The sequence below is a fragment of the Cervus canadensis genome, chromosome 4 (assembly GCF_019320065.1).
Source record: "Cervus canadensis isolate Bull #8, Minnesota chromosome 4, ASM1932006v1, whole genome shotgun sequence".
NCBI lineage: Eukaryota > Metazoa > Chordata > Mammalia > Artiodactyla > Cervidae > Cervus > Cervus canadensis.
The window spans coordinates 58,792,094-58,815,878 of record NC_057389.1 but is presented as its reverse complement, the minus strand read 5'-3'; the positions used below and the strand labels follow the sequence as shown (position 1 = coordinate 58,815,878).

Genomic DNA, 23,785 nt, shown 5'->3' with positions numbered 1-23,785 from the left:
TTTCTTATTGTGGTGGCTTCTCTTGTTGCAGAGCACAGGCTTTAGCGTGCATGGGCCTCAGTAGTTGTGGTTAAGGGCTCCAGAGCACTGGCTCGGTAACTGAGGCACATAGGCTTAGTGGCTGAGCGGCATATGGAATCTTCCAGGTCCAGGGATTGAACCTGTTTCCTGCATTGCAAGGCACATTATTAACCACTAGACCACCAGGGAATCCTGATTTATTTTATAACTAGAAGTTATATAAAAGAACACTCCTTATCACTCCTACCCTACCCCTAACCTCACCCCTGGCAACCACCTATCTGTTCTCTGTGAACATGAGCATAAGTGAGATCATACAGTATTTGTCTTTTCTGACATTTCATTTAGCATAATGCCCTCAAGTTATCATAGACAGCAAGAATTCATTATTTTTTCATGGCTGAATAGTATTCCATTGTATATATACACCACATCATTTTTATCCATTCATCAATGAATACATATCTTGGCTACTATAAATAAAGCTGCCGTGAATATCTGGCTGCATACATCTTTTCAAAATTTTTGTTCTTTGGATAAATACCCAGAAGCAGTATTTCTAGATCCTTTAGTTCTATCTTTAATTTTTTGAGGAAACTTTATACTCTTTTCCATAGTAGCTACACCAATTTACATTTCCAGTCATAGTGCACAGGAGTTCCCTGTTCTCCACATCTATGTGAACACTTTTTTTTACATTGAATATCTTTGCATTTTTTATTTTTTTAATATAAATTTATTTTAATTGGAGGCTAATTACTTTACAATATTGTATTGGTTTTGCCATACATTGCCATGAATCCGCCACGGGTGTACATGTGTTCCCCATCCTGAACCCCCTTCCCACCTCTCCCCATCCCATCCCTCTGGGTCATTGCCGTGCACCAGCCCTGAGCACCCTGTCTCATGCATCGAACCTGGACTGGCGATTCGTTTCACGTATGATATATACATGTTTCAATGCCATTCTCCCAAATCATCCCACCCTCACTCTCTCCCACAGAGTCCAAAAGACTGTTCGATACATATGTTTCTCTTTTGCTGTCTCACATACAGGGTTATCATTACCATCTTTCTAAATTCCATATATATGCGTTAGTATACTGTATTGGTGTTTTTCTTTCTGTTATGCCAACACTTGTTGTCTTTTTGACAATAGCCATTCTAAGGTGTGAGGTGATAACCTCATTGTGGTTTTGATTTATATTTCCCTGATGATTAGTGATGTTTAGCACCTTTTCATTTACCTTTTGGCCATCTGTGTGTCTATGGAAAAATGTCTATTTATGTCTTCTGCCCATTTTTGCTTGGATTATTTTTTTTGCTATTGGTTTGTGTTAATGTATTTTGGGAACTAATTATCAGATACCTGATTTGCAAATATTATCTCTGATTCAGTAGGTTGCTTTTTCATTTTGTTAATGGTTTCCTTTGCTGTGCAGAAGCACCTTTTTAGTTTGGTGTACTCCCCCCTTGTTTACTTTTGTTTTTGGTGTCAAATCCAGTAAGTCCAAAATTGATGTCAAGGAGCTTACTGTCTCTGTTACAAGCGTTTGGTTTTGGGTCTTACATTCAGGTCTTTAACTCACTTTAATTTTTCTATGTGGTGTAATATAGTGATCCATTTTCATTCATTTGCTTGTGGTTGTCCAGTTTTCCTAGCACTGTTTATTGAAAACACTGTCCTTTACTAATGGGGTCTTGTTAAAATTAAGGCAGTATAAAGCACAATGCATGCGTGCGTCCTTGTGTGCTGCTTCACTTCAGTCATGTCCAACTCTTTGTGACCCCATGGACCACCCACCAGGTGGCTCTGTCCATGCGATTCTTCAGGCAAGAGTACTGGAGGGGGATCTTCCCGACTCAAGGATCAAGCCCTCCTCTCCTGGGTCTCCTGCATTGCAGGCTTGATTCTTTACCAGCTCAACCAGCTGGGAAGCCCCTTGAAGCATATTAAGCAAGTTAAAACGCATGAGTTCACAAAGACACCCAAGAAATTTCACTGGTCTCACCTTTGATTACTACTACAAAACTAACTCACTTTAAAAACCAGTTCTTTCCCATAAGAACTGTACTTCAGGTTAACTAGTTCCTTGATATGAGAAGTGTCTCACTGTAGAGGTATTCCATATAAAAATGAAGAAAAAATAGCATAGTATACCTTTAATGAAATTAGAGAACTAGGTAATGATCATCAGTGGCTGCTGACATCACAAAAGAGCCAACCAGAGTTGTATACCCTCTGATGAAAGTACATACCACCCAATCTTGTCAAAAAGCTTAAGCTGAATCAGATCCATAGGGGATGAAGAACATGTTGATGACATCACAGGAATGCAGCCAGTGAAATTTAGGATGTCAGAGGTTGCAGGACAGATACATTGCCAAGTGGAGGAAGAAGCAGCAGAGAAACCTATAGTTCAAAAGAGACTTATGGGATCTATCAACCAATACAAGGTGTGGGCTTTACTGGCTCCTGACTGGAAAAGTTATGGAACTTCCCTGGTGGTCCAGTGGTTAAGACTGTGCTTCCATTGCAGGGGGCACAGGTTCAGTCCCTCGTCAGAAAATTAAGATCTTGTGTGCCCTGTGGTGCAGCCAAAAAAAGAAAGTTATGAAACTATTGGGAAAATTTGAACATTCACGGTTTTGCTATTAAGGGATTAATTTTTTGATGTGATCATGATATTGTTAGATTTTATAGAATAATCCTTTTGGAGGTACATACTGAAAGGTTAGAGTAAAATTATGATTTCTGGAATTTGCTTCAAAATAATCCAAGGGAAGATAGAAAATATTAAAAGCTTTAAGTTCCTGAACATTAAAAATTTGAAAAATAAAGAGTAAGAATTTGAGTGAAACAGCCAGTGTGGGCTGAATGGGGAAGGCTTCATGAAAGAAGGTAGATCCAGGATACCTAAGAAATGAAAAGGCAAGACGGGAGATGGCTAAAGGCAAGGGGGAACATGGATCAAGAATTATGGCTTGAATTCAGCAGTTAGACTAGTAAGGTAGATTGATTTCCCCATTTAGGAAAAACTTATGGTTCTTAACCCCCTTTTGGTCACAGATTCCTTCAAGAAATCAAGAGCAGTGAACCATTTCCCGAGAAAAAAATAGTATTTTCAATGTTGCATTCTATAATCAGTGGTTTCTGGGTCCCTGAAGTCACTCATGTGGACTCTCCACTTCCCAGCCATTGCCCCAAATATCTACCTTTTGGGTCAGGGGCTACCAGAACCTGTTTAGGAGCTTCTGGTTTAAGTGGAACATTTCCTGTTTCCTGAGATGATCTGTGAGTTGAAATCCTGTAATTATTAAAGGTTGGTTTAGTTGCAGTATTCTCTCTAGTGTGAAAATTGAGTTTCCTAACCTATTGTAGCAGAAACGGGATTGATGGTGGTGCATTGTAATTAGGTTTAACCATGAGATTGATACTTGACTGGTTTTGACCTACTTAAATGGCTGTCAGTGGTCTTTCTGTAACTACTACATTGTCTGCTTCACTGGTTGAATAATATAGGTTGCTTTGTAGCTCCTGTATCTAGGGCTTTCACTCATTGCATTGTTCTCATCACAGAGGAAAGTAAAGACAGCCCTTACAAAACAGCCTTAGGACTGGAGTATGGAGTCACAGTGGTATCTGAAATACTGAAGGCTGTTTGAAGCAGTTTATTTTCAAATTTTGATTTCTTTTCACTCCCAGCCTTCTCATGTACCATCTGTAAGAACTTCTTTTTTCTTTACTGCTCCTTCTTGCTACGGAATCTCTAGTATAAACATTATACTTAAAATTAAGCCACCCTTACAGATTACTTATTAAAGGTAACTTGATGAAGAAATGTGGAGCAAAGCACAGACATCATATTGTTCTCCCTGGCAACTGATGCACTGATAAAGACAAAGTATTCCTACCAATAATGTGTACATGACTCTCAGCACGAGGGAATCACCAGGTGAATCCAAAGAGCTCTTCTGTAAAACAAATGGCCTATACCCTTGAAAACAACAAAATCAACACCATGAAAAGACAAAAAGGCAAAGGAACCATTCTTATCAGTGCTAAATTTCCTGATTATTAGCTGTAGGGAGAATGTTTTGCTCTTAAGTGTGCCATTTAGGTTGAAGCGTCACGACGTTCAGAAAACATGTAGATAGAGCACAGTGTTAAAAAGTACAAATGTGGCAAAATGCTAACTGAACCCACATGAATGGTGTTTTTATGTGTTCATGACAGCATTCTGCTAGATGTTCTAATAGGTTTAATTAAAAGTTAAGAAAAAACCTTGGGTAAATTTTTTTGAGTCAGCAACAGAATGGTACTTAATACCTAGAAACTATAAAAGAGGATTGCAAATTTACTCTGGTCACTCTTACTCCCCCTTTGCTGGCCTAGGAGTACCTCAGGCCACACTTCTGGTTCTGTAAACATTATTAGTTTCTCCTTAATTCTTTTTCTAAATAAGACTTCTTAATCTTTCACCAATTAAGTTTCTGTGTGTGGTTTGTTACCCCTAGAACTCTTGACAGATGGAGAGTATAATTTATATGTAAACTTAAAAAGTAAGGCTTTTCTCTCTCAAATGGAGAAAGCAGACCACCCAAAAGTTTTGGACAGTGGGAGAGATTGTTTTGACAAGATTTGAGTGCTTAAGTGACAGGCATTGTTCTAATGTTGGGCAATAACAGTGAACAAGTTTCTGGCTTGAAACTTGCAAAAAAAGGGTGGGCCTTAGTTCATTTAGGCTGCCAGAATAAAATAGACTATGTAGCTTATAAACGGAATTTATTTCTCACAATTTAGGCCAGAACTCAGAGATCAGGGTGCCAGCATGATCAGGTCACGGCCCTCTTCCAGGTCATAATGTGTCATGTTAAGAAGGGCATCAGGGATTTCTGGAACCTCTTTTATTAGGGTACTATTCCCAATCTTGAGAATGATCTACCTCCCAGAGGCCCCACCTAATAATACCACCACCCTAGGAGTTAGTATTTAAAAGCAGGGATTTGGAGGACCAAAAAACTTACATGGCAATGGGGGAAAGACAAATTAGGTGGTAATAATTGCTGTGGGTAAGGACAGGAAATGACAGGGACTTGAAGTCTGCTATTTATGACAATTTCAAAGCCTTACTTAAAAAAGTAAGGGGAGGAGTCAAGTGGAAATATAGAAGACAGTCTGAGCAAGGTCAAAGTATAGAAGGGGTCCGATCACGTGTTGTTCTGTTGTGTAGCAGGGGTGCGTTTTAAGTAGGGAAGACTACTTGGAATAATCCCAGTTTTCCTTTCCGGGCCTATAATGCATGTGTTGCCACAAGATGAAGATTGTATCTGATTTTAAATTTCTTTTTGCCTTTCAAGGCTACTTGTGCTGATGTTAGTTTTACTAGTGGGTAGCTGAACCACCACCATATATACGGCAGTTTGAGTTCATAAAGAAATACTGCACATCCCCCAAGTTTCCCATTAAGTGTTCATGTGGTTGAAAACTTGAGCCTGTTATTTATCATATGAACCTCAAGAAGCTTTTAAAAGCTTTTAAAAATTGTCTCCTTAATTTTTTAAAAATAAATTAATTCCTAAAACTTGGGTTATAGATGTAGTCACCTTCCTGGTAGTGTGTGATATTTAGAACTACATTTTAAAAAGGAGGACATGACAACTCGCTGAGGGTGAAAAAGCAAAACTATAGAAATTATCTGGTTCCTGATGTTTAAGCCACTGAAATCACACCTTAGGACTTAATGTTTCACTATGGTGAGCCAATTCTGAAGTTTTTATTTAGAGCAGAAAGCAGCCTGAAAAGTATGAGGCCTAATTTTCATGTTAAAGATCTAACATTCAGCACTCCAAACCTCAGATGGGCTAGAAACTCCTGAATCAGACTTGCCTTTGGCGGTAATGATTATCATACCAGCCCTCTCTTCAATTTGTTAGAAATTTAAACTAGCTAGTGTTAGGAAATCCAGTATACAGGTCAGGGAACTGGGAAATGTAATTCATATCATGTATTTCTGAAGCTAAATTTCAGGTCCTCAGACAAAAAGATCAAGATGGTTTTCCTATTTATTTTTTTTAAAAAAAGTCCAGAATGGATCAAAAAGAACAGTCATCAAGGACACAAGTGCCAGACATAAGGCCGAAGGGTAGCTAGGAAAGTATGCCTTCAGAAAATTTGGGTGACTTGTGTTTTAAAAGCTGGATCTAACATAAATAGTTAGCTCAGTTTTCTGTTGACCTAGCTTTCCCTGCCCTTCCTCCCAACATGGCACAGCTGGCTTGCTTTGCAAGGCCTCAGTTGAGGAATTCCACATACATACAGGCTGGTACAGCAGTACTCAGGTCATTAGAAGGATCTCATCACCTTATGGTTTCATTCCAGACCCAACTGTCTTCACTGTGAGAGATTTCACCCCTTGAAAATATGGCTACTTCAATACAAAACAATGTTACATCTTTAGAATGATCAATAAATCATCTTTCCAACTTTACATGCAGCTGAAATGAAAAAGAATGACAGGCTAAGGACAAAAGACTGTGAATTTTGTACTGCTGGACTTGTCATTCATGAAATGATCATTAGCTAATGGTCACTAAATTTACATATTCAGGAAATTATATATAGAATACTGCAAAAACACAGTAGAAGACTGAAGTTTGCCCGTTTCAGCTCAGGAAATCCCCTCACTCCCAAGCATGTTGTCCTTTCAACTCCAAAGTTTACTGCTGTTACTGTTTCTCCTCCTTTTGATTGTCCTTTTGCTCCCCAGAGCCAGAGCTTCCAGAGCCTTCTCGCTCGGATGCCATCTGTAAGAAAGCATTTGAGAATCACTTGTTTAATGTTAAGGGTGACAATTTGTTCTCTGATGAACTAAAAATGAAGGAGCTATATCCTACCTGTTCCACTCTAGTAGTTTCAGTGATTTCTTCCCTTTGGGTTCAGCCCCTCTCCCTCCCGAAGTATTCAAGAAGACCAGGAAGTTTACTTCCAAGTCCAATACTCCCAGTTCCATAAATGGCTGTGTATCAGTCATCAGTGAAAGTGATCAAGAGCAGTTACACTGAGTTAGGAGCAAAATACCTTTTTGTATGCCATTTCGAAAAGCTTCAATGATGCTTGCTGAAGGGAAGATGCCGCCTGCCTTATGTTTTCTCCCGTTTCACTGTCTTTCCGAGCAAGGAGCTCCCTCATTTTGGAGATCTCTTCTTTTAGCTTGTTGCACTTAAAACCAAAACAAAGCCAGACCCTCATTTTTCTGGTTTTCTTAGCCCAGAACACATAGCAGAATGTTTAGAGACAGACTTTTTAAAAGAAATTGCTATCAAGATCCAGAGAAAAATGACTGTCACTGACATTAGTGACAATACACCCCAAACTTATTGAGCTGTTTTAAGAGAGGACTTACTTCATCAGCAGGCAGTTGGTCCTTGAATTCTTCCATCTTGGTCTCTGTGTCATGGATGATTCCTTCAGCCATATTAACTGCTTCAACTCGTTCCTAAGAGAAATTAAAAATGCAGTATGAACGAAGACTTACCAATCAACCTGCTAATGGCTACACACAATTAAAAGAGTATTAAGAGAGGGAGAAATCACTGTGGTCTGAGATGTCTAAGAGATTTTAAGCTGGATTCAATGACAATTTTTATATGAGAATAAATAAGAAAGGCACTTCACATAAGTTACGACTGAAGTAATCACCTTCTTTCGCCGGTCTTCCTCAGCATACTTCTCTGCATTTTTAACCATATTTTCAATATCATCTTTGCTTAATCCACCAGAAGACTGAATCACAACTATAATGAAAAAAAAGGCACCGCATTATTTCTCAGTTAAAGGATATGCTTCATATGCTTCTTTCTCTACTGTATTAAGAAAAAGAATCCTCCTGTTCAGGGTAGCTAATCTTGATGTGAATTATGGAGAATAATAATAACCTACTGGCCTATAATAAGCAGAGGGAGACCAAGGGTCTAATATACAGAGATCAACTAACTGCCCTACCTACCAAAAACTTCAGATTCAGAGGCTCAGTGCTTGTTTGTTTTGGTGAATAAACACCATACCTGATAGCGAGACACTGATAACTAAGGAGAATGAGGGCAAGGACTCACCATCCTCCCTTGAGGCTGGGAAGGGGAAGATATACACAGTCTAGAGTGTAGTTCCTAACGGAGAGGAACTTCAAAGTCTCTAACCTCTTGTTCTTTTAGTCACTAAGTCGAGTCTGACTCTCTTGTGATTCCATGGACTGTAGCCCGCCAGGCTCTTCTGTCCATGGGATTTCCCAGGCAAGCATACTGGACTGGGTTGCTATTTCCTTCTCCAGGGCATCTTCCTGACCCAGGGATCAAACCCACATCTCCTGCACTGCAGACGGATTCTTTACCACTGAGCCACTAGGGAAGCCCTTACCTCACTCTTAAAATCTAATAAGTAAGAGAACTTACTCTGCTGCTCGCGTCCTGTACCCTTATCTTTGGCAGAAACATGTACAATCCCATTGGCATCAATGTCAAATGTAACTTCAATCTGAGGGACTCCACGAGGGGCTGGGGGAATTCCAATCTAGGATAAATAAATACCAGAGTAAGCTTCTCTCACCAACAGGTCCAGTGCTCTATTTCCAAAACCTGTATGATCTTCTGGGGGAATTAGTTACCTGTTTTCTGAGAGAAACAAGTGAAACTTACACTTTAAATGTACAAAAACAGGAGTTTGTAGGTTAGGGTAGTACTTTCATTGCTGCCTGAAATAAAGAACTCCTACCAGTGAAGGCTGGCTGCAGCAAGTAACTGTAATGGCTTTATGTACCTAAGAATACACAATGAGAGCAAAGTTCTCCATTGCTCATGTCAGTAAGAAACAATAAGCAATGCTGACTAGAAGCTAGTAGCAAGTGATTTCCCTAGCAGTTCACTGGTTAAGACTCTGTGCTTCTACTGCAGGGGACACAGGCTAAATCCCTGGTCACGGAACTAAGATCCCACATGCTGTGCAGTGTGGCCAAAAAACCAGCAACAGTATCAAATGTCTTTAAAAGTAGTAATGAGAAATTTATTCTAAAAAGCACTGTTTATGGACATTTCCCTGAAGCTTATAAACTTCTTGACTTAGTTCCCAAGGCACAAGAAGCAAGGCAAAGCTTTCAAGTAAAAACTGAAGCCCTGGTTATCTGGCTGCAGAATTCATTTGAATACTACGCGAAAATAACAACAAAAACTGTATCTGCAGTTTATAATAATATTAGGAGTCAGAATAGTGTAACTTCACCATAAAAAGAATGATCATGAGCATGAAATTCAGGATTCCTAATACCTACCAAAGTAAACTGTCCAAGAAGTTTGTTGTCTCCAGCCATCTCTCTCTCACCCTGACACACTTTAATCTCCACTTGAGTCTGTCCATCAGCAGCTGTAGAAAACACCTAGGGAAAAGAAGGAAACTTGCTGGGTTGGCAGCCTGATTAAACCATTACCCCCTACAAACTGCTAACCAAAGGAAGAAATTCACATCCCAACATTGGAAGAATCCTAATGTACACTATGTTCAGAACAAAGGCCTATGTCTTTACAGAGAACAGGAGCAGGATTAGCACAGCAGAAGGGCATACAATAGCTATTGTTTCAGCTAAGCAAACGCATTGTACAAAGATGCAACACTAGCACATAAGGCCTACAAGGAGCTATAAAAAGTGAGATGTTGAAACATGCTCATCCAGAGGAATGGGTCAGAGAAAGGACATTTATGTTCACAGTCACAGGAAATCATCACTTTTCTTCAGAATGATATTGTGGCGATAGATCACTGCAAACAAAGCAACAGTCATAGTTCTTTCATAAAAACATCAAAACTCAGAAAGTTAGGAAGTAATTCTAAATCTAAGACCCACTGTCCAAATAACCCTGGGCTTGGTATCTCAGAACTATCGTTTACTGGGAAGACAAGCACACTCCCCTAGTGTCAGCCAGACATTTAATTTACTGCCTCTGAGAGTAATGTAGGGATTTTAAAATAATGAGGCTCCTTCTGGCACATTACTGTCCTGTGAAGGAAGACACTTGATGACTTCCCTAAAATCACCACCAGGTAACCTCCTTACCAGGTAACTTTTCCAGGAATATAAGAGAATAAATGAGAAGATTCTTACCACCCACCCACATTCAACTAGTATGAACTGCAAAACAAAAAGAAAAGTTTTCTAGAAAGAGCTCACAGAAGTGGCTACAATCACATCCCTCACAGAATCTAGTATCTCTGTGAGAAAGTAAGGAGGGGGTGACTTTTACCTGGCTCTTCTTGGTTGGAATAGTGGTGTTCCTGTTAATAAGCTTGGTGAAGACACCTCCCAGGGTCTCAATACCCAGAGACAGGGGAGTGACATCCAGGAGCAGCACATCTGTCACATCACCAGCCAGCACACCTCCCTGAATGGCAGCTCCTATGGCCACAGCCTCATCAGGATTGACAGCTTTACTTGGGGCTCGGCCAAAGAGATCCTGCACAGTCTGCTGAACCTGAGCACCAAGAAAACAGAACCTTGTCACTAGCTGCTTAGGGCACCTGCCTGAGAACGAGAGCAGCGCGTGTATCCCCAAGCCCCACCAGATCCGGGACCGGCTGCTTCACGTCCAGGAATGTTTACTCAAATTATTATTTTGCAGTTGAGTTATTTTTAATGAGTTAAGTATATCATTTGGAAACACATATTTTACTCGGAATATCTCATTTATAGCCTTTTAAAATTTGGAAACAATTTGCCTAAGTTTTGTCATCTGATTTCCCAAGCAACACACTAGGAATAGAAGCGGAAGGCAAGGGGACTTAAATCGATATTGTCCAAGTCCTCTTCTATGTATCAACTAAAACTCAGCTTAAAAGCAGCAGTAGTAATTCAATAATTCAATACCGGTGCTGATGTGAGGCATGTTTTCCCCTCCATATTTTACTAATGCTAGGAAAAAGTTTATTTGAATATAACATCTGAGAATAAGAATATAACATCTGAGATAATTTGTTAACATAAAGATACCTGCTTGATTCAAAGCCTCTCTTTTTCACCCCCAGTTTATTGTTTGCATTATTTAAGCATAAGAACTCAAAAAAAAAATTATGAAAATCAAAGCCCAAGATCGTTCTATTCAAGCTATAAAGAAGTATACCTTCAACATGTTCTGTGCTCAGTCATTAGTTTTCCACACACCTGTCTTATCAGAATGATGTGTTGACAGAATGCATCATTGCACAAATCTCTGTTGAAGATGGTATTAGAAACCCAAACAATATACTGCAAAACACATATCCAAAACTGCCTATAGAGGCTAGTTAGTTAAGCTGTATGTTAAGGTGTCTTGGCCCTCATACTGTTTCATTTTGAAAAATTCTATAAAACTGAAGTTCAGGGTCCTCCTTGCTAGTACTCCAAAGACATCCCCCCCCCTTCCTAATCCTTTTAAAAAATATTCTTTAAGACTAGAACTCTAGCGAGTACACAAATTCATACCCCTTTCAGGCCAAGGTGGTAGAAAGGTCACATACACCTGTCCCTACACAACATCAGCCATATGGTGTGCATATGCTCTGTCCTAAGAAATCATATGTTGGCCCTCTCTGCTCTCCATGCCAAGAATCCCATGGGTACTTACCTTGGGCATCCTAGTCATGCCACCAACCAGAATCACTTCTCCTATGTCACTCTTGCTGACTTCTGCATCTTGCATGGCTTTTTGGCATGGGGCAATGGTCCTTCTGATTAGATCAGTAACAATCCCTTCAAACTGAGCCCGAGTCAGCTTCATATTCAAATGCTTGGGTCCAGAAGCATCCATTGTAAGATAAGGCAAATTGATGTCAGTCTGCAAGGGAAGCAGGAAGACCAGTTGTGAAGTCTCTCTATTACTTCAATTAAAGACTACACACTAGAAAATATTTCGAAAGTCAGAGGGAGGATCAGACACACTTTAAACGAACAGCTACCAAAGACAGACTCTTAAAAGATTTAACCTCTTATCTTCTCAGAAGTAACACTACAAACCTGTTAATAATGATGAAGGATGGAATAGAGAAGCAGGAAAAAAAATCCCCATTCAAAAGGTGAAGAATTGTCCTGCCATTAAAACATGCATTAAGAAATTACACTACTGTGTTTTTACCAAGTTTTTTAAAAAAAATTCCGTGTACTTCTGAGAAAAAAGTATGCTCTGAACCAAATAATCTGTCACTAAACCAGGGCTTTACAAGTCTAAGATGGTTAAAAAAGCTACAACAAAAATGCCTAAAGGACCGACTACTGCTATCATAGTCACAGAGAGCAGCAAACACTGCTACAGTCACACCATGTAATATATATAGTATCAATAAACATTAAATTCTAATAAGGCATGGATTAAGAATATTTAGACTAACAAAACTATTAAACATGCAGAAATAGGTGTCTCAGGGGTGAACTCCCAGGAAGAGAGTTAAATTTATGCTGCACCTCCAACTTCACATCAAAGCAAGGCCAAAAACAATAAAGACTGAGGGGAGCAAATCCTTAGCCACTTTTCTTCAGGGAGAGTACCCTGGACAGTTAAAGGCTTAATAAGAATTAACAAACCTTCTGTAAAAACAATGATACTGGATATAGTTTCAAGGACACCAATAACAATTTCCTCTTTGCACAATGTTAAACCGAATCAGAAAAAAAATTATCTAAGTTAATGCAATCGAACAGAACTTTCTGTGGCAATGGAAATGCTACTTGTGCTTCTCAATCCAGCAGCCACTAGTCACACATGGCTGAAAAGCTGAAATTCACCTAGTGCAACTGAGAAACGGAATTCTTAAAAATTGTATTTTGAGACTTCCCGTGGGTCCAATGGCTAAGACTCAGCTCCCAATACAGGGCACCCAGGTTTGATCCCTGGTTAGGGAACTAGATCCCACATGCTGCAACTAAGGGTTTGTATGCAACCAAGACCCAGTGCAGTCAAATAAATATTTTAAAATTGTATTTAATCTTAAATAGCCATATGTGGTTACTGTACTAGTGCAGTTCCATATGCTCTAAGTTACAACCTGAAAAACTCCAGTACTTTCCACCTTCAAATGCCAGTTCCATCATGAAGTTTTGTCCCTTCTCTCTCTCAAATTAAACCATGTATCTCTCCCTACCTCACCCTGGTCCAAGTCCTTTCCTCTCTCACCACCTGGTGTAGCTTTAACAGCCCTCTACATTTTTTCACACCCACTCAGGCTGCCACAGCTCCCCCGCATTTTCCACTTCACCTCAGGGTGCTTTCCCCAAACCTGACCATGTCACTGCCCCATCTTAAAATTTTTCAGTGATTTGTAGTCAATTATCTCAGGAAAGACACCAAATCCTCCAATCTGTAAAGCCTCCAGCCTTATCTTCTATGCTCCTCCTGCCCCTCTAGTCTGTACTTCCGCCACATTGACCCTTTCTCAGGTCTTACCCCCCACCTCATACTTATCTGACACTTTATGTGTTCCTGATCAACTCACCTTGCAGGAGGCTCTAATTATGTCAAATACCTCTCAAGTTCCTCTATTATAAATCTAAGTTTGCCTGTTTTAGAAAATAAAATTAACATATACACTTATAGTACCACTGCTATTTACTACACATTGTCCTGAGCATGTTATACCTATTAATTTACTAATCCTCACAACTCTAAGGGGGAAATGGAGTGCTAATTATCCTCATTTTATAGACAAGAAAACAAACATTAGTAATTCATCCAAAGTCATATAGCGAACAATGAAATAGAAACTTAATCTCCACCAGTCTATCTACAGAGTAACTGTATATTACTTCTGACATTTATTGATATAATGTTTAATTAATGTCCACCACTCCAAACTACAGTATAAATTCCACAAGGGCAATAAATGCTTCTATGAGTTTAACCTACAGACTTACAATCACATATGCACAAACACTGATGTACAAAGATGATCAATATATCTTGCTATTAATAAAACAGCAAAACGCAAAGAAACAATCTAAGTACCTTTCAATAGGATACAGCCACAGTAAAACCAACCAAGGTATCACTCCAAGAAGTGAACCCCCTAAGAAGAAAGAATCATAAGCTATCCTCTGGCAGTGTTACATATTTCAGTCTCAACCATCATGCTGCAAATTCTGACAGCTGAACAAAGGAATACCATCAACTTCGTGGATGACCCTGTACAACTTTGTCCCTCTTTCATAGCTGCTATTAAAAAAAAAAATCCAGATGTGACTGAAGGTCACCCACTTTACCAACACAACAGCAGCCACTATGAACACCTCTTCCCTTCCCAGAGTGGGTGATCAACTGCCTACCTAGCAGTACGCTCTTTCCTGCTGCCACTTGAGAATCCAGAATTAGAACTCCTGTCATCTTGTTATATTCCTGACATGGACCTAACATGCTGTTATTCTGTTCTTAGTGGTTAAGGCAAAGAGAAACTTCATCTCTCAGAACTGGAGCAACATATGGTAAAACTTTCAACAGATTTGAACAAATCTGCCCATGGAGGCAAACTTGCACAGGTACATATTCCCCGGCTTTCAGCCAGGTTTCATTAACTCACTGTCTAGACTGGTGATCTAAATAAATTAGAGACTTACATAAAAAGATGTCTGAAATAAAAACAGAAGTAGTTCTGAGAGTCTCCTAGTATTTCCAGGTTAGTAATTCTAATTTTACACACTGCTCAGTCTAGATGCAGGAGACATAAGAGACTTGGCTTCGATTCCTGGGTCAGGAAGATCCCCTGAAGGAGGAAATGGCGACCCACTCCAATATTCTTGCATGGAGAATCCTGTGGACATAGGAGCCTGGCGGGTTACAGCCCATAGGGTCACAAAAAGTCCAAAAAGTTGGGAAAAGACTGAAGTGACATAGCATAATGGTGCAGTCTAGATTTAAAAAATACCATCTTGAACGCAAATAAGTATATTCAATGTCATTCAGCTCTCAATTAAACCATTATTTGGCTCCTGTAACATAACCTGATTTGGTGCTTAACAAATTTCAGCTCACTCATTAAAAACAAAATAGTTCCGTTAATGGAAAAGCATTTTTTGCCACCAACCAGAAAATGGTTAAAAAAAAATCTCACCAACATTATGCCAATTAAAATATGCTATTCAAGTAAACTCCGGCTGAAAAGATCCATCAAGGCTGCTGGAATTTGTCCACGTCTCACCTGCACAGATGAAGAGAGTTCACACTTGGCCTTCTCAGCAGCTTCCCGAACTCTCTGAAGCGCCATGTTGTCTTTGGTCAAATCAACCCCCGTCTAACAAGACAGAATATAACTAGTGTAAGTAAGAAAATGAATACTACTTAAATCGCAGTGGTAAGGTGTAGACAAAACAAAATAAAGCCATACCTTCATAAACAAGCAAAAATTAATCATTGCCTTTAAAAATCTACAGGAAAAAGACCTAATCTGAAAAAGATATATTATGTCTGGAGTTAAGGGGATGAACTGTTCTCACTTCTTTCCAGCTGTAGGATTCTGGCTCAAAAAAGGAGTTCTCAAAATTCCTTTTCCAATACAGGTATTCTCCCACTTTTCCAAAACTTGCTTTAAACCACACCTCACTTTTATAAAAGATCTATATTAATACCTGTTTTTGCCAACCAAGTGAAACCTGAAAAGGATTTTCACATTTACAAAAAGGACAACTAATATTCGGCATTTGCTTTGCAACAAGCTATTATAGAAGCAGTGTGCACCCCAAGCTCCTTGCCCAGTAACTACATTTATCTGAGTATCAAGCCACCATAGCTTTGATCTGGAAGCGTATGAACATTTTGTTTTGTGCATCCGTTAGAAAAAAGGTGCCCTAAGGTAATTGCTTCTTTGCTTCACAACATTTCAGCTTATCATAGGTCTCACAGGAAGACATTTTCAGATAGTGGAGGAAACCTATATAGTTGTCCATCACTATCTGTGAGGATTGGTTCTAGCACTTCTCTCCAAAAACGTGGATTCCCCAATCCAAAGACATTCAGGTTTCCTATATATAATGCCATAGTACTATTATACACCTGGTACTGTATCCTTTTCATTGTTGTCTGTTCACAATTTGAAGTTACAATAACTGGAACAGTTCAGAGCACCCATGAAACTGAAATGCAATTTCAGTGGACTATGCAACGGGAGAAAAAATCATAAAGCAAACTGCAGTCCAAAGAAATCCTCAGTATCTCCATGTCTACACATTAACCCCACTGGTAACTAACCTCTCTTTTGAACTCCTTCACAATGTGGCGCAGCAAGGCCTGGTCAAAGTCTTCACCACCTAAGAAAGTGTCTCCATTGGTGGATTTCACCTCAAATACTCCTTTCTGAATTTCCAGTATGGAAATATCAAAAGTTCCACCACCTAAATCATACACAGCAATGCTAGAAAAAAAAAATAAGGCCTTCAAGAACCAAATTCATCACAGGTAGAGTTCAGTCACCAAACTAACATACACCTGGCTACTTCCCCCCACCCAGGTATAATGATGACTGCCTAAGTGTCATATGTCTTAACATATGGTCCTTACAGCAACATGTAAAACATGTAAGAGTTAAAATGAAATGGTAAACTTCCAGATGAATACTTGCCAACAGGCATACCAAGGGAGTAAAAGAACCACAGTCAGTACTTTTAAAAAGAAAAGAAAAGAAAGAAAAGAGAAAAAGTAATCAAAGGAATAGTCCTGAAATGAATGAAAAACACAGACCATAGAAACCTGGGGAAAAGGTCAAGGCAGTATATTTTTAGTCTAAGGCGCAACACTAAGCAATCAAGATGATGATTGAGGATAGATTTCAAGATTCCATGAACTTAGTCTCACGCATCTAAGTGGAAATTTATTACACAAACTTACATTTTGTCTTCTGATTTGTCCAGACCATAAGCCAAAGCAGCGGCTGTGGGTTCATTAATTACCCGAAGCACATTTAGTCCAGATATCTGGCCAGCATCCTTAGTGGCCTAAAGAAGAAGAAAAAAGGCATTTTTTACCCTTGTGTCCCAAGTACCATTTATTTCGTGACTAAAAATGCTAATTGAACTCACCTGTCTCTGAGAGTCATTGAAATAAGCTGGGACTGTGATCACAGCATTTTTTGCTGTATGCCCCAAATAATTTTCTGGAAAAGAAATCAATGAAATCAACCATGAGAATCCTATCAAATAAAATAAGCTACAATTAATAATGTAGCCTGACAACCCATGTCATCCTCTTGAGATCACAAACAGTACCCATTAGTTTCTTAGCATATGACCTAACATATAGAGATCTTATTGAAAAACACTCTGATTTAAAAAACTCAAGATCTCACCTATAACACATTAGTGAAGGCTCATCAACTATAATGACCTAGTTTTTTAGACTTAAAAGAGCCACTGTTTCTCATACAGGAAGTTATAAGTTTTATCTAACAGACACAAAAGCTTAACGTGTAGTCTTTTGGTTTCCCTTCTGGGAAAAATAAACATGCAAGCCACCATTAGGAAAACTTGGAAGAGAAGTTCAATTTGTAGAGAAAGAGTAATGAAGTTTTGCCATTTCTAGGTATTCTGTGCAAAAGCCACTGCAAACTCATTCAAAGGTCAATGAGATACAGAAGCCAGTGATCTCAGAGTAATCATGCAGTTTTCTGAATGTTCCAAGATATGAACTAAGCTTTCTCACCTGCAGTCTCTTTCATCTTCATCAACACAAATGCTCCAATCTGACTTGGGGAATAGAGTTTTCCATGAGCTTCAACCCAGGCATCACCATTAGAGGCACGGACAATTTTAAAAGGAACATTTTTACTGAAAGACACAAATATTTGAGAAAACATGCCAGCACAATCTATCATGAAGTTACCATACACCATGAAAGCCCATCTTCCACCCCACGAGGTCCATGGTCAACAAATGAGAACTTCAGGAATTCACTTAATGAAATCCTTTAGAAAGTAATCATTAACACGTAAAAACATCCTGATGAAACCTGAACATTTTTCTCACCAAAAATTTATGCAGCTGCTTTGGATAACACAGAGATACCATATGACTCAGAAACTTCATTACTAGATGTCTACCCAAGAAAAATGAAAACGTACATCCACATAGAAACCTACAAATGTTTATGGTAGCATTACTCATTAACAGCCAAAAAGTGGAAACAATCCAAATGTCATCAACAAATAAACACTAAATTCTCTATGTATGTGTGCAATGGAGTATTATTTGGCCATAAAAACAAATGAAATACTGATAACATGAGACAGCAAGGATAAACCTTGAAAACATATCAAACTATCTGATCAGCACAAGATGAAGCCTATGTCATTGTCTCGTGTTTAACACCAATTTACATGGTCCAGGTATGACCACCCAAATCTTCATATATCATGTCACACCTAGCAAAGTCCTAATCTGTGAAGGCAGAATTGAATATTTTGAAGAAGACACCCTCTGGGCAAGGGCAGGGCCTGTCCCCAGGGATCCTGCTAGTAAGTCTGTTCTAAACAGCCTTTGCAAATAAATACAGTCTTACTATTACTCACATGTCCTTCTGAACTTCTGGGTCATCATATCGCCGACCAATAAGACGCTTGGTAGCATAGAATGTGTTGTTTGGATTGGTGACAGCCTGTCGCTTGGCCGGCATGCCAACAAGTCGTTCACCATCTGCTGTAAAGGCTACAACTGAAGGGGTTGTTCTGGCACCTTCAGCGTTCTCTAGCACCTAAAACTCCCAAAGGAGGACAGAGTAAGGTTCCAGTCACCACCAGTGTCTTTGTATCAATTATTTGAGACACAGAGCAAACATTAAACAGCAGTACTAGTGAGGATATTTTTCTGCCCTGTAAATACTGATACAGAAAGCAACTGCTATTTGAGATCGAAACAATCAACTAAGAACATCAAAAAAACCCACACAGGAATATATATAAATCAGATCTTTCTTACTGTTGTCATAAAATTAATTGTACTTTTGTTTTGGTGATGGCTAAAACTTTCAGGCATTAAAAAAAATTTGCAGATTCCCCTGGTGGTCCCCTGCCAATGCAGAGGATACAGGCTGGATCCCTGGTCTGGGAAGATTCCACAGTGTGGGGCAACTAAGCCCACGAGCCACAACTACTGATGGCTGAGCACCCTAGAGATCCTGGTCCACAGTAAGAGAAGCCATTGCAACAAGACAGTAGCCCCCACTGGCCACAACTAGAAAAAGCTTTCATGTAGCAAGACCCAGGGCAGTAAAGAAAAAAAAAATTATTTTTTAATTGCCAAAAAGGAATTAAAAGATCCAGGTGCTTCAAATATTATTGAGGAGAACCATGTGGGAATAAAGATTTTTAAGAGCAGAATAAAAAAAAAAAAAAAGAACAGAATAGGTAGGATTCAAGAAAAAGATCCTCTACCACAGCAGGAAATAAAGAACATTATTTACTTATGACCCAGCCTTTGCATTTCTTGGAGCTCCATTTGCTTCTAGACTGTTTCTGCACCTTTAACTTTTGTTTAACTGACTTACAAAAAGGTAAAATTTTATTACCTCTGTACTAGGACACACTTAAAATCCTGGGAAGTTAAATCCATTTGATTATTCCCAGCATAAATTAAGCACAAAGATGCACCTCAAGAGAGTCTTAAGAATTTAAACGCAACCTTTAAAATGTCCCTTATCTAAGCCAAAGGACACAGAATTCTGAATTGTCTACTAGCTACCACTATACGGTCCAGAGCCTCCAATTATGCTCACCTTTGCTTGTTTACCTTCCATAACTGCCACACAGGAGTTGGTAGTACCCAAATCAATACCAACAACTGCTCCCTTGATTGCTTCTGATCTGTAAGACATTTAAAACAATGCTACGATCAGTTAACAGTGGTCTCCAAAATAGTGGTAAAAAAGACCTATTTTACAATATGAAGGTAAACCTTGAAGAAGGTTTGGTAGAAAACAATTATTTGCTACTGTGGTGAAATAAACACTCTATTAATAAATATAAGTGTTTTTTTCCCTGAACAAAACAATCATAAATTTAGAGACCACTGCTCTGGGACTTAATATTTATCATCTTACTATTAAAAGAAATGAAATTATACTTACGCATAGTCCCGCCTTGAAACAATTCTAAAAGCCTCATGACTAAGGCCATTCCAGCCATCCTTAAAAAAAATAAAATTGCATCAGCCATCAACCATATATGAAAACTTGGGCTTAACTATTCTTCTGAAGAATATGTGAACGTTTGAGGTTTTCATTCTGAGTGGCTACCATGCATAAAGTTCATTGAAATAGTAAGATGTTTTATGTATAACAGGCATAACGGTACTGACACAGCAATCAAGTCCAAGAAAGCATAAGTTTTCCAAATAAGTTAGACAAACAAATTCATGTAATACTGTCCTGAATTACATTACCAAAAGGTTACTCAACTTCGGCATTATTGATTTTGAACAAAACTTTTGCTGGGAGCCTGGCTGTTCTATGCAATGCAGGGTGTTCAGCAACAACTTGGATCTTTACAACTAGAACTTAGTAGTAGCATGGTTACCCAGATTGTAACCACCAAAGTCATTTTCAAACACTGCCAAACATTCCCTAGAGAAGCAAAAATACATTACAAAATAACTACTCAATTTCACTATCACAGCAGTGTCCACTTAAGATCCACACATGTGTGTGTTGCAAATATAGATTTAACTTAATCTGAGCCATTTCCCCTGATGTTGCCAAGCTAATGCTTTAAGGGGACTAGAAGTAGCAACCTTATGAATCAGTTTGGGGCAGGGGAAATGTGGAGTGGGGGGGAAAATGTCAGGAGTGGCCTCTGATCAGGATGAAAGACCTTTGTTACATTCTCACCTCAGGCTATTGCAAGTCGTCCTTTACTCAACCTGAGCACAAAGAAACACAATTCCAAAAGATGTATTTCTAGTCTTACACGATAATGAGCAATCACTCCATGGCCTTTTCCCGATTTGCTTATTTTTTCTGAAATAACGGAGATGATGATTCTGGGAAAACAACTATTAAATGTTCGCAAACAAGAAAATCAGAGCTTGACTTTTAATTTATTGCTCGGATGCTCTTTCTTCCTTCGTCATATCACAGTAACGGGGTCCCTGCACACTCCCGATTTTAGAAGACTCCTTCTTCTACCCGTAAGCGAAAATGAAAACTATAATAGCTTTTCCTTCCCTATAGACTACGACCTCAAGGCCAAAACTGCGTAATCCGCATCAAAAAGCCTATCAGAACGACTACCAGCTACTTGGTGAAATATAACGGTGAAATAAAACTCTACGCTACCAAGGGGTGTGACTCAGCAAAGAGAAAAAGGCAAAACCCTGAATTAATCCTTGAATCAGCAACACTGAATACTAAAGGTCTGTTATTTTCCATCTCTCCTGTTTCCCGGAGGATTCTGACCCCGAAGGCCGCGGCCTGCAGCATTGACTCCCAAGACCGTGAGCCCCTCGGGGAGGGCCCGGCAGTCCCTTACCTGGTGGCGGGCAGCTGTGGGGCCCCGGGAGGCTGCGGTGCCGACGAGACGGGATACTGCGGCTCGGCTGGCGCTTATCATGGCTGCTAGACGGTGGAAGTACGAGACAGCAAAGAGACGCTCGGACGGCCGAGGGTAGCGCGGCGCAGAGGTGCTAGCGCTTCTGGAAACCTCCTACCACGTGGGGTGGGGGGCGGGGGTTGACCGCTGCGGCCTGGAAGCCCGCTCATCCTCTGAGGCGCCGCCCGTGCTGCCTGATCAGAGAATACCTGTATGCCGCGCCCGGAGTCAGGGCCTATGGCTACTACGCTTCGAAGCCTGAAAGTTGGGAACAATATGTCCTTCTGTGCCGGCTGCGGCAGGTCAGGGCTCCGTGAGAGACGAGGAGGCCTAAGAGTAGTATAAGGCAAAACTGTGGACAACCCCGGTCCTCGGAGGCAGGAAGGACTCAAGGTCACACGGGATAAACTGCGAACAGATTACAGTCTCCTTGCGTCAGTTACGTGAGAGGAGGGGTCTGTTGCGCCTGCGCAACTGGCCGCCCGCCGAGGTCCTGGAGCGCATGTGCACAGGGAGTAGTGAAGAACGGGGTGGAGTCTGACTACCGCTGTCATAGGGTGCTCCAGCTCACGTGAGTTTCGTCCTCCCACCCCCGTTTCCCTGGGAGATCCTGGCGGCCTCAAGGTCCGCGCGAGTTGACTTTTCCTTCTCGCGGAGGGCGCCATTTTGTCCTGCGTTTTTGTTCAATGTAAACTGGGGGTTTAAAACCTTTGTTGCTCGTCCTTTGTGTTTTGACTGCTTGTTGCTGTTTCAGTAACTTGAAGTACACCTGCATATGGAGACCTTAGGCGAATTCTTTCTGTGTTTTAGCACAGGGACCTTGGGTTTTGAACTACTAAAGAAGACTCGTTCATACAAAGCATTGGGTTATCTTAGGCTAATGATCGTGATGATCGTGCAGACCGTCGAGAGAGAAACATACCTGAGCTCAGGATCCTACTACCCAGCTTTGCTGGGCCTCACTGAGGCTCAGAAACCAACCAGGCCCCTGTGCGGTCCGCCTGGGCAGGAAAGCCCTTCTTTTCCCCCGGTTTCTTGTTTGTAGACTTCTTTTAGCTTCTTTAAGGTACCCTCAATTCCAAAAGGCAGATTTAAACAGTTGCTTATTAGGGGACGGAAACAAGAGAGGCGTAGTCAAGTACGAATAGCACAGCACTGGGGCACGGTCATGGTTCCTCCTCAGGGAGTGTGTGGTCAGCTGTGTCTTGGTGACTCCACAAACTGTAGCCCACCAGGCTCCTCTGTGGAATTTTGCCAGGCAAGAATACTGGAGTGTGTTACCATTTCCTTCTCTAGGGGATCTTCCCGACCCAGGGATTGAACTCCTGTTGCTTGCTTTGGCAGGCTTGTTCTTTACCACTAACATCACCTGAATATACGTAGTGTTTATGAGTTCTGTGGGAAGTAGGCCCTGCCCAGATAGAGGATGGTAACTTAAACTTGAGGGCAAGATTCCTCACTACCAACCCACCAGAAGGAAGTCACATGCCTTGCAGCCCTCACCCCAAATTTTTCCTATAAAAACGTACTTTCTAAAAGCTCTCAGTTCAGGGATTTATTTAGAGCATGAGCCACCCTTTCTCCTTGCTTGACCCTGTAATAAAACCTTTCTCTGGGGGTGAAAAAAAAAACACCTTTCTCTGGTCCAAACTCCTGTTTTGGTTGGTTTGGCTTCACTGTGTGTCAGTCACACAAATTTGTGTTCTGTAACAGGTCCTCAGACCCATCTTGAAACCTTGTTGCATGGGACGGTGGGCATGGGTTGTCTAACAAGATGCCAGTGACTTTTTAAGTCTCAAAGTCCAATTTCAAAAGAGAAAGATGCTCCACTATTCCGATGTGAGGACTTGTGAAGGAAATTTTGGGGAAGTTTGGGAGGGAAAGAAGACAGTTGAGTTTACCTTGTTAGAGAGAAGGGAAGTGGGAGTAAGAAAATAAAGGTCCAACATTATATTGTTTATATTTTATACATGTCCTTTTAAGAAGTACCCTCACTCTTATTTGTTATTTATTATCCTTACTTGTCTACTTAGTGCTTTCATTTCTCTTATTTTGTTAATTCCCTCAGAAGTAGATTTTTCTGCAGTCATCCAAGTCTAATGACCCTTATTTTTAGGATATTTGTATATTAAAACAATACATTGATGCTGAAGAACATTGAGGGGAGGGATAAATTGGGAGCTTGTGGTTGGT

At 40.2% G+C, this 23,785-nt stretch overlaps 1 protein-coding gene and 1 non-coding gene across 2 annotated transcripts; both read right to left on the bottom strand.

Annotated features, from left to right (window-relative positions):
* Nucleotides 1–6,069: 6,069 nt before the first annotated feature.
* HSPA9 (heat shock protein family A (Hsp70) member 9) lies at nt 6,070–21,737 on the bottom strand. Its single transcript, XM_043465375.1, has 17 exons — nt 21,533–21,737; nt 20,134–20,192; nt 19,783–19,870; nt 18,581–18,762; nt 17,716–17,840; nt 17,097–17,170; nt 16,906–17,012; nt 16,270–16,432; nt 15,224–15,316; nt 11,668–11,877; nt 10,312–10,539; nt 9,345–9,449; nt 8,473–8,590; nt 7,724–7,818; nt 7,428–7,520; nt 7,103–7,243; nt 6,070–6,828 (listed from the first exon to the last, which is right to left on the bottom strand). The coding sequence occupies exons 1-17, from the start codon at nt 21,611–21,613 to the stop codon at nt 6,751–6,753; spliced, it is 2,040 nt and encodes a 679-aa protein (XP_043321310.1). The 5' UTR covers nt 21,614–21,737; the 3' UTR covers nt 6,070–6,750.
* LOC122441119 lies at nt 11,198–11,268 on the bottom strand. The gene has a single exon (XR_006269257.1). It is a non-coding gene; the product is annotated as a small nucleolar RNA SNORD63 (small nucleolar RNA).
* Nucleotides 21,738–23,785: the final 2,048 nt, after the last annotated feature.